Source organism: Protopterus annectens, chromosome 2.part1, assembly GCF_019279795.1.
Source record: "Protopterus annectens isolate FY-2018-M chromosome 2.part1, PAN1.0, whole genome shotgun sequence".
Lineage (NCBI taxonomy): Eukaryota > Metazoa > Chordata > Ceratodontiformes > Protopteridae > Protopterus > Protopterus annectens.
In genome coordinates, this window is record NC_056729.1 from 1,677,154,487 (window position 1) to 1,677,171,075 (window position 16,589).

The following is a 16,589-nucleotide window of genomic DNA, read 5'->3' on the forward strand; positions in this document are numbered from 1 at the left end:
ATTTGGAAGTGGTGGCCCCCCACTGCTTAGTTCTGAGCGTCCCCTGGGACTGAAACCTGGGGTTTTTGCTGTGTCTGGGTATGGCTTGAGAGGATCTGGAAGGGGCTGGAAAGGACCAATTCTTAGTAGGCCAGTGCCTACTAAATCTTGGAGGTTGCACTTGTAGGAAATCTTTAACAGTGTGCATAGATTTAGCTTTATCTTCCATCTTTTTTTAGAACTTCTTCAGCCTTACTGCCAAACAGGCGAACCTAATTTAAAGGAGCATCCAACAATTTAGCTTTAACATGATTAGGCAAAGACTGCTCCTTAAGCCAAGCATGCCTTCTAAGTACAGACCCAGTAACAGCAGCCCTGCAGGAGGTCTCTAAATAATCAAAACCACATTGCAAAGTATGTTTTCCAACTTGTTCAGCAGAATACATTAGATCCTGTAAATCTTTATTTTCTACACAGTCAGGAATCAACATCATTTTCTGTTTAAGCAGTCCAGTAATATGCTGTTGATATTTTAACATATGAAATTGGCAGTTTAAATCTCTGATTGCCAAGGTTGTAGAAGTATAAACCTTTTTACCCCATCTATCCAGCGCCCTGCAGTCTCCATCAGAAGGGGTAAGATTTTTTAGCAGTAGAAGCCTTAATGCTCTTGGGCCCCTGAGAAATGGTTGCTGGATCTGCAACAGGATTTTTGAAAAGGAACTTGCGGGACTCGGGAACCGTGTAATATCTATCAGGTTTACTAATAGCCGGAGGCAGGGAATCAGGGGCCAAACTGGATTCCGAGGACACAAACAATATCTAGTACAGGAGGTATAGCCAAAGGCCTATGCTGAGGTAGGAGGAAATCCCTAACCCTCTTTTTTGATTCAGAAAATTCATGGCTTTCCCAGTGGAAATGCTCCCTTAAAGTATGTAAAGCTTCCCCAAAAGAAAAATCCTCAGGAGGGGAAGCAGACAGAATGGAATCCTCTGCATCAGAATCCTCACAAGTAGGTATGGACAAATCCAGGTCATTAGAAGAGTCAGAAGAAATACAATCCTGATCAGAAGATTCATAAATCAAGCTCAGCCCTAGGCCTCTTAGAAGGGGGTTTGACTATCCCTGATTAGAGTAATTAGATCTTCAGCCATTTTTATCATTTGTTTTTTAGGCATAGGGGCCTGAACTTGTGGCCTGGGCGTCCTCGACATGGATCGAGATTTAGGTCTTAATAATGAAGGCGGTGTTGATTTAATATGCAAGTCTGTAGGCCTAAATACACCTTCAGAATCCGGTGCCTGCACAGCGGCTCCAGACCCATCCAAGGTAGAGACATCCACTGGTTCCATAGGTGAAGCATCTCGCGGCATACCAGACTCCGAATGGGTCTCAGCAGAGGCCTGCGAATCAGAAGTAGCGGGTATCGGGGGCTGCGAAAGCACCTCACTGAGTATCGGCGAACTGGCGAATGGCTTAGGAAAAATGTCGGCAGTTTTGGACCTCGGTGGCCTGCCTCTGTCTTTATCTTTGCATTTTTTCGGAATCCCGGTAGTCGGATGGCCAACCGGCGACATTTCTGGATAATTAAATCAAGAACAGAAAAATTTAGAGGCAAAAATGTACTGATGATGGATAGTGCGCTGATTAAATAAGGCACAAAACAGAAAGCAAGGTACTTCGTGGTCAAGGCCTAGGCAAGGAATACAGTACGAATGAAAATCTTTATGAGGTATTTGCTTTCCACAAGTAATGCAATTATTAACTTTTACTGACATCGGTAAGGAGCAAGAAATAGTTTCCCCAACAGGGTACTTAGCTTTAAGTTGAAGACTTCGGTTCTGAAACTCGAAAACGAAAATTTCAGGAGTCAGCCGACCGGCACTTGCGAACTGCTTCTGCTTCGGGCACTGCACAGCAAGTAAGACTGACGTAATGGCGTCGGCTGCATGTTTTATACCCCTGACGACCTGACGTCATGGAAGAAGGGACAGTAACCAACGCAGGACCCAAGACTTTGTTAATCAGGCCGACTGAGGGCAACAAATGTAATGACTGCAACAGTGAAACACAAAGAGCATCTGCAAATCTGAAGTAGGTCAGATCGTAGAAGGAGCCCTAATGGTACGGCCCGGGTAGCTTACAAATCTGACAGGGGGTGGAGTCGAGACTACCTCCATCTGCATCTGGGCCTTGAGGAATCTCCTCATCATCCTGTCCATGTCCGCCTCAGACCTGGAAGAAATCAACGAGGGAGGTCGGGAGTGCTTAGACTTGATTGAGTGGGCAGGAGACTTGCTCGGAGATCTTGGATCCTGAATCAATGGATCCGACACAGGAGCAGACAATGAAGGAGGTGACAAAGATGTGATTTCCCCTAGATCCAAGAATGCTGATGGATCTGATGGGGTAGACACTTTCTTCAGATCCGAGGGAGTCGGATACGGTTTTCTTAGACTTGGCCTTCAGTTCCAAAGGATCTCTCGGGGAGGCAGGGAGAGACCTTTTTTGCTTCTTTCGCAAAGAAAGAAGTTGAAGCAAGGAAGGTGTCTGAGCTTCAAGAGCTGAAGACCCATTAAGATAAACTCATTACACCTGTCTGCAAGAGCCCATGTATTGAAGGAAGCACAAATTACACACTCCGCTTTTAAGTGATCTGCACCTAAACAATACACGCACTCCCTGTGGACAACCTGATCGGGGATTTTATGCCCACAAGGAGTAAAACGCTTTAAGCCAGGGGTGGGTTTATCAGACATGATACAACTGAACCGAAAGCCCACCAAGACACTCCAAGAAGAAGCAAAGAGCTAACAAAAGATTTTAACCTTAGACTTTAAGCTGCAACTTTAACTTTTAACTACAAAACTTGTATTCTTTTATTTTTTATTTGACAGGAAAAAAGAGAAAGGGAAAACTCTCGTGTGCACGTGTGCGCACACACACACACACACACACACACACACACACACACACACACACACACTCTAAAGGAAGGAATTAACTAGGATAAGGGAGGTGCCTTACAGAACCAAACAAAGATTTGTACTAATTGCTAGCCTGAAATTATGGACAAACCAAGCACAGCCTGAGAGAACAGAGATCCACGTCTGGACACTACAGAGGCTAGCAAGATTTCAGATGCTCGGTTGGGTGTAGTGCATTATGGTTAAGAGGGAGGAGCTCGAAAGTTGAATTCAAGTCTGGAGAATGTGGCAGAGCCAGATCGAAGGGTTGAATCGGAGAACCTATCGTGAGGAGGAATGAAGAACACTACATCAGAGTAGCAAGTGATTTTTTAAAAGTACTTCTCTATAGTATGTAATCAAAGATATTTTGAATGGAAGGTGGTGGGAAGTTTTACAAGTAATGGTTGTATAAGATAGCTCTATTAAAGTAAAAAGCAAATGGTATGTACTCACCATAATGATTCATCTGTGTTGTCCATTTTCATTCTTCCTCAACTGATGGGTTTTGGATCAGACTCTGCTGCTTTCACTAGACTCATGGATTCAGCTTTTGAACTCCTCCCTTTACCCACAATGCACCACCATCCTGTCATGCCTCAGATCAAGTTTGCTGTCCCAACTCTAACATGTACATGACACCATATCATTATGAAAAGGCAAGATAATGGCATACAGAAAGGTTGGAGCACAAACAGGGAACAGGTGTGTTCCCAAAGGGACATCCCTTAGGTCTCACTAGGAAGACAGGGAAGGGGTTAGTGGGTGGGGAGTTGAGGAAGAATTAAAATGGACAACACAAATTCATCATTATGGTGAGTACATAACTTGTATCTGATGATGTTACTTTCAGTCATTTCTCAGTTGATGGGATAGAGTCCCCAGCTGGATCCTCATGGAAGGATATTCCAGAGTGCAGCAGAACCAAATGCTGCCCTATTTCTGGATTGTATGTTTAACTTGTAATGAGCAATAAAAGTATGAGCATTGGACCAAGTGGCAGCTGCACATGTAACATCTACAGACACTCTTGACTAAAAGCAGATGCAGCCGCTATGGAACTTGTGGAATGGGCTTTGCGGGGCTTGGGTAAAGATAAACCTCTTTCTTTATAAATAAAAAATATACAATCAGTCAACCATTTAGTCGAGTTCACTTTAAACATTACTTTACAATTTGTTCTTGGAGAAGGATACAAATAATTGGTCAGTTTTCTTGAAAGCTTGAATTCTGTGCAGATAAATCTAAACTGTCGATGTCCTTTAAAAGATGCAGCATAAATTTTTTTTTCAGAATTTTGGAAAGGACACAGATAAATTAATGACCTGTTTTATGTTGACTTCGGAAGCCATCTTAGGTTAAAAAAAAAAAAAAAAAAAAAAAATTCGTATGGAATGAAACCCTATCCTTATGGAAAGTCAAGTATGGAGATCTTGTAGAGAGGGACTGGAGTTGAGAGGACTAATTTGTCTAGCAGAAGTGACAGCAACATGAAAAATTGTTTTCTAGGACAAGAACTTAAGGTCAATGTTAGCAGAAAACTCCAACAGAGGTAGGGCAAGAGCTTACGACAAACAGTCAAATCCCAAGGGGAGGCTGGCATCTTTAACTGGAGGCCTGATTAAAAAGGTAACCTTAAGGAAGGCCTCGCAAATCCAAGCTAAATTTCAAAGAACCCAAAGAGGAATGATTCTCACCCAAGTGAAAATTAGAAATGGTCACCAATTAAACTTCAATAGTAGAATAAAGCGCCCTGTTAAAAATGGAAGCTAGAAAATTAAGAATTGCTGAAACTGGGATAGACAAGAGGGTCCACGTCTCTCTCTCAAGAGCCCAAAATGAAAATCATTTCCATTTACTTCTGTAAATTTTCCTGGTAGAATTCCTCCGAGAGGATAAAAGAACACGTCAGACTGGGGAGGAAATCCTGAACTGTTTAGTCATTAGTGGAACTGGAGAAACCATGCAGCCAACTTGAAGCTGTTGATGTCTGGGTGTTTCATCCCTGCCAGGTGAAACTGAAGTCCTGGACGTGGGTCCAGTATCCAAGGTGGATACAGAAGATTAGGCCACAAGAAGGGGAACCAAACCTCCTCTTTTCCTTTCATCTTTTTCCCAGTTAGGGGTCACCACAGCGGATCACCGGTCCGCTCATGATTGGCAGTGGAGCTTTACGGTCTCGAGTTGCCAGCCCGGCGGCCAATCTTCCACAGAAGGCATGCACACGCATGCACTCACACCTAGGTCCAATTTAGTGTGTCCAATCAACCTACAGCATGTCTTTGGGATGTGGGAGGAAACCGGAGCACCCTGAAGAAACCCACACGACCATAGGAAGGACATATAGACTCCGCACAGAAGGAACCCCAGCAAAGAATTGAACCAGAGAACTTCTTGCTGTGAGGTGGCAACGATAACCACTGCACCACCACAGCCACCCCAAAAAGGGGAACCAAACCTGATGAGGTCAAAAAGGTGCAATGAGGATGAGTATGAACTTCAACTGGGATGCTTTCTGTAGAAATTTAGGAATGAGGGCTAACAGATTAAGCATAAAAGAGACCAGAAGTCCAACTGTGAATGAAAGGATCTTTTGAGGACTCCCCCTGTGGAGGGGGCCAGGGCAAATAACCTACTGCACTTATTGTTAAGGGAAGATGTAAAAAGATCACAGCATGGCTGGCCCCACTGACAGGCTGCCACTCTTCGATTGAGAGTCCACTCCTGAGGCATCAAAAAGGACCTCCTTAGTTTGTCTGCAAGCACACTGGTTTTAACCAGTATGTACAGTGCCATAAGAAAACTGGGAGACATACCCCACTGCCGCACTCTCATTGCCTCTCGACATAATGGGTAAGATCTGGTTCCCCTCCCCCCATTTGTTTATGTACCAAACTAATTGACAGATTGTCTTGTTCAGCAATCATCCCTGTAAGGTGAACATCTTGACAAGCTTGCAATGCTAGTAAGACTGCTCTTACTTCCAGGACACTGATGTGCAAATTGGCTTCTTCTGGGGACCATGTACCTTGGATTGTCCCTCAAGAAATGTCCCCCACGTGCCCATTTTGGGAAGTGTCCGTGGTGACTGTGGCTACTGGCTGTGGGAGAACAAAGGGACGGCCTTGACAAACTTTTTTTGAATGAATCCACCAAAGAAGATAATCCTTGCAAACTTTGCAAATCTTGACTGGAGTGCTGAAGGGATGCTGAAGAATAGACCACTGCACTAAGAGTTCACGGCAGGACCCGCATATGAAATGTGGCTAATGGGAGTAGAGTTATTGCCGCTGCCATTGATTCTAAGGTTTGCAACACTACCTTTGCTGGAGAATAAGAGTGGGAGATCACTTCAATGACCTGTAGTCTTAGGGTACAAACACTTGTTAGACGTTGCGACTCAGTCTGGTTGATCATGTGTAGATAAACACCCAAAAACTCCATAGTCTGCATTGGTGTAAGCTGTGATTTGGTGTAGTTGATTGTAATGACATAACTGGAGGAAGTAATCCCTTGTTGGAATAAGTACACGCCTGGATGGGGGCAGTCAGGAGACAGTCATCTAGGTATGGAAACGCACTGAATCTGAGCAGTCTCAAGTCAGCCACTACCAATGCCATGCATTTGGTGAAAAACCCTGGGAACTGTTGTGAGGCCAAAGGGCAGTGTTCTGAATTGGTAATGACTGGCTCCCAGCCAGAAGCTCAGGTGTCTTCTGGAGTACCTTGCTCATTTTGATACAATAGCACACATCCTGAAGATCTGTCGAGCACATCCAATCATCATTTTACAGTAGAGGCAAAATGGACTGCACCATGACAATCCAGAAAGTACAGTTGTGTACACTTACCATAAATGTAGATGCTCAAGTGTAGTAACTGTTGCAGTCATTACATTTGGGTAATCTGCTGGCAGGCTGCCCTCAGCTGGCCTGAATAACAAAGTCTTGGGTCCTGCATCAGTTGCTGTCTCCTCTTCCATGATGTGAGGTCGTCAGGGGTATAAAAACATGCAGCTGACACCATTTTAATCAGTTTTTCTTGCCCCAGATGTCAGGTGCCTCCCAAATAGGGAGCAAAAATATATAAACTGCAAATATATAAATGCACCTTAGAAACATAAAGTTTACCTTCAACTAAAAGCAAATACACCACAAAGGCTTTTGAGAATAGTGAAGGAAAGAAAAGGTATAGAATGGGGGATGGCGGGTGGGTAACCTGGACTGCAACAGCGAATACACTCGAACATCTACATTTATGGTAAGTGTACACAACTGTACTATGTTCTTAGTGTTTCACTGTTGCAGTCATTACATTTAGGCAGAATCCCAAAGCTATGGATGGGAGGATGGAACTAAACAGCATTAGGAGCAGCTATAAGGCCCTGCAGGACAGTGGCAAAGCCTGCCCTACATTTAGAGAAGAGAAGTAAATGATAATGCTTTGTGAACGTATGAAAAGAGCTCCCAGTAGCAGCTTCTAGAATGTCTCTGGTTGGGACCCATCTGAGAAAAGCTGCTGAAGTAGAGGCCGCCCTGATGGAATGGGATCTGATCCCCTTGGGCACAGGTTTACCATGGTGCAAATAGCAGCAACAAATGCAGTGGCTTATCCATTTAGAAATGGACTGATATAGCCTTCCCCTCTGATCCTGCAGCAAATGCTACCAGTAGTTGCTCAGACTTTCCTAGAGATTTTGTCCTGTTAAAGTAGAATCTTAGTTGTCTGTGCACATCCAATGAATGCAGAATCCACTCCCCCTTGTTCTGCGGATTTGGGAAAAAGGTTGGTAGGTGAATGGTCTTGGTTAAGAGCAACACTGGATTCCACCTTAGGCATAAAGGAAGGGTTGGTCCTCAGGGCCACCCTGTCCGGGTAAAATATAATGAAAGGCTCCACTACCATGAGAGCCTGTAGTTCTGAAACCCTTCTAGCTGAAGTGACTGCCAAAAGAAAAGCTGTCTTCCAAGATAGAAATTTTATATCCGCAGTAGCTGCTGGTTCAAAACAAGGCAGGATGAGTTTTTCCAGCACAAAACTGAGGTCCCATGCAAGAGTTGGTGCTCTCCTGGGAGGCCTTAAATTTTTGGCCCCTCTGAGATACTGTTTTAGCAGTGGATGAGAAAAGAGGGGAGGCTCTGTGTTGTAATGAGCCGAGATGGCAGAAGCATGGATTTTTGTTGAAGAAAAGGATAAGCCCTTGTCAAGCATCTCAGTTAAGTATTGTAAAAACTGAGGAATATTGGGCCTTGCTGTGTCTATTCCTTGTGCTTGGTTCCATACACAGAATCTCTTCCATTTATCAGCATAAGCTTTTCTAGTACTAGGCCTTCTGGCTTCCAAAATGACATCCATCACAGGTTTACTGAGAGATGTGGTTTGAATAATTAGTTGATTAGCCATGCTGCAAGATTCAGAGTTTGGAGTGGAGTGTGCAGAATTTGATAGTTCTGCCGAGACAATAGATGAGGTATTTGAGGCAAGTACCATGGAGGAAGGTCTGGCATATTCCTTAGAAGCAGGTACCAGTGTTGGCGAGGCCAGTCCGGAGCAATTAGAATCATTTTTGTTTTTTCCTGTCTGACTTTTAATAAGACCTTGGAGAGTAGAGGCAGGGGGGGAAAGGCATAGACTGATAGTTTTTTCCAGCTGAAGGATAGTGCATCCACTTTCCATGCTTTTTTGTGACGAGTTCTTCTGCAGAATTTGCCCAACTGATAGTTTTGGGGAGAGGCAAATAGATCTATGTCTGGGCTTCCCCATTTCTGTGTTAACATGCTGAAGATTTGTGGATCCAGTTTCCATTATGGGTCCATAAGATATCTGCTTAGGTCATCTGCCAGAGTATTTTGCTTTCCTGGCAGGAACTGAGCTTGAAGATGTATTTGGTAAGTCAAGGCTGTGTTCCACAAGGCCATGGCTAGTCTGCAAAGGGGGTAGGAATGGGTACCCCCCTGCTTGTTTATGTACCACATAACTGTGGTGTTGTCCGTCTTTATCAGTAATTGTCTTGGATGAAGTAAGTCCTTGAAGGCTGTCAGAGCATTCTGAACAGCTAGCATTTCTTTCTGGTTGATATGCAAATGCATTTGGTTTGGGTTCCATTTGCCCTGAATGCATCTCCCTTTGTCTTGCAAATAACTAGGTTTTTGTTGCCATTTGATTGAAGTATGTTGTCAACTGTATTTGCTTGTCTGGCGTGAGGTAAGCCATCTGGGCAGTTGCATTCAAGCTTGCACCCAGGAATGTAATTATTTGTGAGGGTACCAGCTGCGATTTTTCGTTTATTGTGTACCCTAGGCATGCTAGAAGTCTTTTTACAAACACCAGATGTTGAAGAAGAGTGTTCTTGTCCTCTGCCCGAATGAGACAATCGTCCAGATAAGGATAAATTTGAATGTTTCTTTGTCTGCAGAATGCAATCACTGGTGCCAGGCACTTTGTAAAGACCCTGGGTGCAGTAGATAAGCCAAAGGGCAGTGCAGAGAATTGGTAATGCAAAAAACCTGCTTTGAAGCAGAGGTTATCTTCTGCAAGATTCCCTTATTGGGATATGCAGATATGCCTCTTAAGTCTAGAGTTACTAACCAAGCATTCTTGCCTAGCATAGTCAGAAGCTGTTGTAAAGTCAGCAATTTGAATTTTGGAATGTCCAGGAATGTGTTCAGAATCGATAAGTCCAGTACTGGACACCATGAATTGTCTTTTCTGGGTACCAGGAACCGTCTTGAATAAAATCCCTGTCCTTTTTCCTTTTCTGGTACTGGTTGAATAGCCCCCATATCCATGAGGGACATGACTTGTTTCTGGGCCTCTGCCCACTGGTTTTGTGGCAGATCTGGCCATCCGTTTGGAATTGACAAAGTATGGAAATGAAATCTGTACCCCTGGGATACTATGTTTAATACCCACTTGTCCTGGGTTATTAACTGCCAATTTTGAGCAAGAAGTGCTAGTTTCCCCCCAAGGGGGCTGTCAAAAGGTAAGTGCTTGGAGATGGTAGAGGAAAGTCATTAAGACTGCTTAGTGTAGGGTAGTGCTTTGTTACCTCCAGATTTGGAGGTGGAGGCACCCCATTGCTTTGACCTGTAAGATCCCTGTGATTGATATCATGAGCCTTTTGAGAGCCTGGGTTTGCCCTGAGTGGTTCTGTTGGACACAGGAAAGGACCACTTTTTAGTAGGCCAGTGCCTACTGAACCTGGGTGACTGCACTTGCAAGAAATCTTTTACAGATTGCATAAATTTAGCTTAGTCTTCCATTTTCTTTAAAACCTCTTCTGCCTTATTACCAAACAGTATATCATGCTGCAAAGGGGCATCCAACAATTTAGCTTAAACATGATCAGGCAGATTTTGATCCTTAAGTCAGGCATGCCTTCTTATCACAGATCCAGTAACGTCGGTCCTACAAGAGGCCTCCAAGGAATCAAAACCACATTGCAAAGTATGCTTTCCAATTTGTTCTGCTGAATGCAAAAAATCCTGTAACTCTATTTTCCACACAATCAGAAATCAACATCATTTTCTGCTTCAGTAGGCCCATAACATTAAGCATATGAAACTGGCAGTTTAAAGCCCTGACTGCCAAGGTTGCAGATGTATAAACCTTCTTACCCAGTCTATCCAGCACCCTGGAATCTCTATCAGAAGGGGTAGGATTTTTGGCTGTAGAAGCCTTTACACCCTTGGGACCCTGAGAAATAGTCTCAGGATCTGCAGCAGGATGTTTGAAAAGAAATTTGCGGGAGTCAGGAACCCTGTAATATCTGTCTGGCTTACTTGGAGCTGGAGGCAAGGAATCAGGAGCCATGCTTGATTCCAAGAACACATCATCAACAATGTCTAAAACATGAGGTATTGCCAAAGGCCTATGCTGAGGAAGAAGAAGGAAGTCTCTAAGCCTCTTTTTTTGATTCAGAGAAGCCCTGACTCTCCCAGTGAAAATATTCCCTTAAAGTATACAAAGTCTGTCCGAAAGAGTAATCCTCAGGACGAGATGCAGATGGGATGGATTCCTTTGCATCAGAATCCTCATACGGTGGAATAGAAAATTCCTGATCAGAGGAGGAATCAGAAGAAATGGAAACCTGATATGAAGATTCATAATCAGTGCCTTGCCTAAGCCTCTTAGTGTGTGTGTGTGTGTGTGTGTGTGTGGGGGGGGGGGGGGGGAGTTGGGAACCCCTGATAAAGGTAATTAAATTATCAGCCATTTTGATCATTTGTTTTTTAGGCATAGGGGCCTGAGCACGTGGCTCATGCATCAGTTTTTTAGACATAGAAGTTGTTTTTGACCTTGTTTTTGTTGATGGCGTCGGTTTAATATAAAAATGCTGAGGCCTGAAAACACCCTCAGAAGCCGGTGCCTGCTCAGCGGCTCCAGACCCATCCAAGGAAGAGACATCCGCGGGTTCAATACTTTGCGAATCTCGCGGCATACCGGACTCTGAATGGGTCTCGGTAGAGGCCTGCGACTCAAAAGTAGTGGGTATCAGGGGCTGCGAAAGCGCCTCACTGAGTACCGGCGAACCAGCGACTGGCTTAGGAAAAGTGTCATCGTCTGTTTTGGACCTCGACGGTCTCTCTCTGTCTTTTTCCTTGCGTTTTTTCCCTCTGATTGGGTGCAACATTGGGGATCTTTTTGATTTTTGTTGGATGAATTTGGGAAAATGGTATGAAATAACCACTGGATAAGATCTTTTGCACCCAAGTGTTTTTTATTTATTTATTTTTTTTTTATTTTTTTTTGGTAATGGTTGCCCAGGCCTCTGGGTGCAGAGATAAGCACCCCCCCAAATTGCCTCCAAAGTAGAGAGTGTTGAGCAACCCTTCAGGGGCGCACTGGTAAGGCTTGAGTGTGCATCTCTGAAGCCCTGGTTCTGTGGGCAACCCAAGGGTGGCATCATCAATAAGAGTCCCCCACCCTCCCATCCCAGGAAGATGTCCTCATGAGTCCTGGAAAGGCCCTTGAGACTTGTGAAACCACATATTTTTACCATCTCATTGATTCCAGGAGAAGGATCTCCAAGGGGGTAGAAAAATGGATCCCTAAAGCTGACAGAATCTTTCTATCTTACACACTTCTGCAGAGTGTTTCCTTTGGGGCTGAACAAGGATGCTCCATCAAAAGGAGTACTGATGAACAAAGACCGAGTGCTCCACAAAACCACACAGGTACACCCAGGCGTGCCTTGAGACCAGAATGCCTGAACCCGCAGCCTTAGCGGTATCCTCGGGCTGCATGAGAATTCATCCTCACAGACATGTCGGAAATACATTGAAGGCTGGTTAGTCATGAAGAAACTTTCTGGTCCGCTACAGACATGGACCCTGAAACAGATTTGGAGAGGTCCCAGGTCACATCCCTTTGTAACCTGGTGAAGTGTGACAAATATTTCAACGAGTGAAGGGCAAAGGTCACCGAAGCATAACTATGCTTGCCAAAATCTGTCCAAGACCCTGGACTCCCTATTAGTGGGATGGACAGATGAGCACTGTTCTGCAAACTACCCTTTTAGTGGCTGCCACAGCTACCACCACTGCATTTACTTGAACACCCTTGCTCTAATGGACCCTATCTTTGGGTGGAGCTAAAAATTTATCAGGCCTCTTAGGTATGGGATCCTGGGTTCTGTCGTATCTGGTTCCTTCCATGGTTAAAATGAGGTAAAGTCTATCAACTCATCAACCAGAGAAACCACTCAAGATGCAGCTGGGCAGCCCCAAAAGCCTCCAGAAAAACTGACTCCTCCAGGAAAGGGGTTTTCAAAAGACCATTCACTTCTCTGTTTAAGAAGTTCCATGACCTCTCAAAGTAGAAATCCTCAGGTGGAGATCTAGGGGAGCCCTCCCCTTCATCAAAGACCAAGTCTTTGGTGACAGATTCCTGAGGGGAATCTAGGTGTCACCTTTTGCACATCCTCTTCCTAGGGACTTTATCACTGGGGTGATCTGGTCAAGTATCAGAAGAGGGTGAGAAGTCTTGTGTGAGGACTTTCTGAAGGCTAGTATGGGGTGGCTGTTCCAGTGGAACAGACATGAGAGGATCGCAGCTTAAATTCGATGGAGGAGGAAGGAAGAGATCTGAAGAGGGCAAGGAAGTCCTCTCTGTGTAGTAGAAAGAAACTACTCTCCAATATCTCAAAGGCAGAAGGTCCAGGAGAAAACGACAGTCAGTCACGCAGAAGCTACCTGAACCAAACTCTGAATCCCTGTAGTCCCTTACCTCGAGAAGCGAGTCAGAGCCAAGCTGTCGAATGCAGTGGGGCAAGGATGGCTCCAGCAGTTCAGAGTCAAATGCAATGCCCCCCCAAAAGATGGCACCAACAGTCTTCCTGCTCCAAAGAGACCTGAGCTGGGTGACTCAGGAGGATGACCAGAGTGGAAGAACAGCCTGTCTTTGGCTCCAACAAGGACATTCGCAAAGATCTCTGATACAAGGGCTCCAAAACCACGGGTCAGACTGAAGAAGGAGGTATAACAAGATGTTAAGAGGGCAGGCTCATGGATCCAATGGAACACGAAAAAGGACCCACCCCCCCCCAAACAACCAATCTGGATCTCTGCCCTGAGAGACATTATCATTATATCCAGATCTGCTTCAGAAAAACTCCAGTAGGATCTAAAGGATGAACTTGTGGACAGTGGTCTGGAGGGTTTCCTTGAAGTTGCTTGCAAAAACAGTGAATGGAGCAGAAAAGATGTATGCTCTGTGGAAAAACGTGGAGATCAGATCCAAAGACATTTGGAGCTGGAAGCTGTAGGATCCAGGGTGGTCATAAGATCTGATTTTCTTATAAACTTTAGCCAGAGGTTCAAGTACTGGAGCTGAATGGTCAAGGGGACATTTCCTGGATTGAGTTTGTTCTGGAGCAAAGTCATGTCTCCCTTTATTGGGTTTTTTGGATGGGGGTTTTAGCCCCAGCTGATAAAGAAGCAGGAGGAGGAGGTACTAATTTGTTTCTCCTACCACTCAAAGCACGGGAGTTGAATCCTAACCAAATGGAATAACCAACTTCAAGATGGGTAGCATCTGAATAATAAGCACACTCCTTGAGGGCATCAGAATTAGGGATCTTATGCTCACAAGAAGTGCATTTCTTAAAGCCCATAGGCTTGTCAATCATATCAAAAAATAAGTAGAATTAAAGATTTTTTTTTTTTTAAATACACACTAAGCAAGGGAGAAAAACATACCAAGTAATGATATTTCAGAAGTACCCTACAGACATGTAGACAGAAAGAAAGAAAATACCAGTGATGGTAATTAGAAGAATACCATCGTAAGGGTACAGAGGCCTAACTAGGAAGAAAAAAATTTGAAAACACAAACATTATGAAAACCCTGCTACTCGGGTTAAAGGCAAGAGGAGGAACAGAAAAAAGGACATTAAAAAAAAAATCTAAAGAAAGGTGAGAGAATCTTATTTAACATCCTAGCTCGACAGCAGAAAATCCGTGTCCAAACGATGAGGCACCAAACGAGATTTAAGGTACTCCAGGATGGTGGGGCACTGTGGGAAAACGGAGGAGCTCAAGAGCTGGATCCATGAGTCATGTGAAAGTGGCCAGGTCGGATCAGACACCCATCTGTTGAGGAATGAAAGAAAATGACATCATTAGACACTTTCTTGGCTGCAATGTACATTGGTATTACACTAAAACAAGACAAAGGCTTTAGTCTCTCCTTTTTTGCATTTGCAAAATAACTTAACTGGGAGGTTTCCATAAGCACCTGTGTTTGGCTGAAGACAAGCAACTCGTGGTGTGGGCAATCATGAGAGGTCTGAGCAGAACGTTCAGATTGCAGTAATTAATGTTTAATGTGATATTAGCAGCATCTCAAAGAAAGCAAAAAATAAAAATAGAAATGAAGTTCAAAACTGTGGGAAGTTAATAGCTAAACATGTAGCTGCCTCCCCAGCAGCTTTACTACTTTAATGAATTACATAAAAAACTGCACCATTTTAAAGGTTTGCCAGTGTACTTTTATCCAGAAAAAAGATGGGAGAACACAGGGGACTGAAACCTAGGAGCAAAAAATCTAACAATGTGACACTGCCCCAGGGTGCCTTGATCTCCTAACCTGTCCAGAACATTTGTCAAAGACAACCCTGGGGAAGACTAGTCAGTTGACCCTATGAAGGATTGGCCATACCCCTCATGGCAACTAATGGTCAGCCATGTAGAGTCAAGCAAAAATGAGCTCCAATCGCCACATGGAGAAACCATTGTGAATTCAAGTACGGGGTATATTAAATGTTCAGTCAACACATCCATTTAGAAAATAATTAGTAGTTTCAGAGTCTTCTTTAAGTAAAATGAATGGAATTACACCACTTACCAGTTTGAAGTCTTGAATACTACAGATGAAATATGGCACATTGGGTCGATGATTCTCGATGTATACACAATCTACAAAGAAAAAAAGTTAAGAGTGACTCTTGAACATGCACGAAAAAAAAATCAGTTCACCTATTACTTACCACACACACAATTTTTCCATTTCAAAAACTGAACTACATAGATAACACTTTCCCTACTTTCCATTCTCAAAATGAAGATATCAGCAGGAGGTCAGCTTCCAAAACTTCAGGGGCACCTTCCATGCATCCCAGCTGTTATGCAGCTCAACCTGAGCAACATCTGGGGAATGTGGACTGTCCCCTTGATGATTTGGAAGCTGACCAGCTGTTATATCTTTACTAGGATACAACTTGTATAAATTAAGAGGCTGCTACAGCAGCAACCAATATGAACATCAGCAGTTTCAAGGGGATCTGTTTAGACCTACCAGTGAAAATCTTCCCACAGTGTAATATCCTAACTACAGTGCCCCACAGCCTGAGAGACTGATGCAATTCTTATAAAATGTACACTGTGCAAGCATTTTTGCGAGGGGTGGAAGCACAACCTCCTTGCATAGACTCAGAATGAGAGCTCTGCCCCTACAGAAATCTACTACTCCTAAGGACTAAGCATTTTTCCAAGCAATGGAGCAACCTTGATTTTAGTATACATACAGATTGAGAGGTGGGGGCCCGGAATCTACATCAAGGATGTGGAGCAGCAGGGTTGCAGCCAACAACAAAGTATCTGTTACTTCTGCAGCTGTATACCAGGCAGTAGCAGTCAAGACATCCAGCCAGTACATATTCGCAATGCAAAGAAGACCCATTTCACAACAGGACAGCAGTTACATGCTGACCACGCTCATATTATTTATAAGAAGGGGCAAGGGCAGCTGTCAAACGGCCTACAGGTTGCACGGCTAAGTCGCCGCAGGCTGTGAAGTTTGCTTCTTTTAGCACTACCAAAGGGTCTTACAGTCAGGAACAAGTGTTAACATTAAAGATAAAAACAATTATAAACAGCAACTACAAAGTGTCAGCACACAGTGTACCAAAGTACATTATTAATCGGTATGCAGAGTTAAAAGTAAAGTTCATTAAGCCCTTCTTAACTGTAACAGTAGATCTTAGAAGCCTCAGTGGCATTTTCGGTACATTCTGAAAGCCTACCCTTCCTGAAAGGTAGAAAGATAATTCATAACCCCCTAGAGAACGATCCTCGCAAAGCCTGCTCCTCAGCATAAACAGCAATGCATACAGTTTGTAGTGTTTTGTAAACCCACATTTTAAAA

At 43.9% G+C, this 16,589-nt stretch overlaps 1 protein-coding gene across 6 annotated transcripts in view; it reads right to left on the reverse strand.

Moving 5' to 3' along the window:
* Positions 1 to 16,589, reverse strand: part of RERE (arginine-glutamic acid dipeptide repeats) — a 3,515,893-nt gene that overhangs the window by 2,397,606 nt on the left and 1,101,698 nt on the right. For all 6 annotated transcript variants that reach the window (XM_044063104.1, XM_044063103.1, XM_044063106.1 and 3 more), the window contains exon 3: positions 15,291 to 15,361. In XM_044063104.1, coding sequence (XP_043919039.1) covers positions 15,291 to 15,361 — 71 coding nt within the window. The remainder of the gene's footprint in view (positions 1 to 15,290; positions 15,362 to 16,589) is intronic.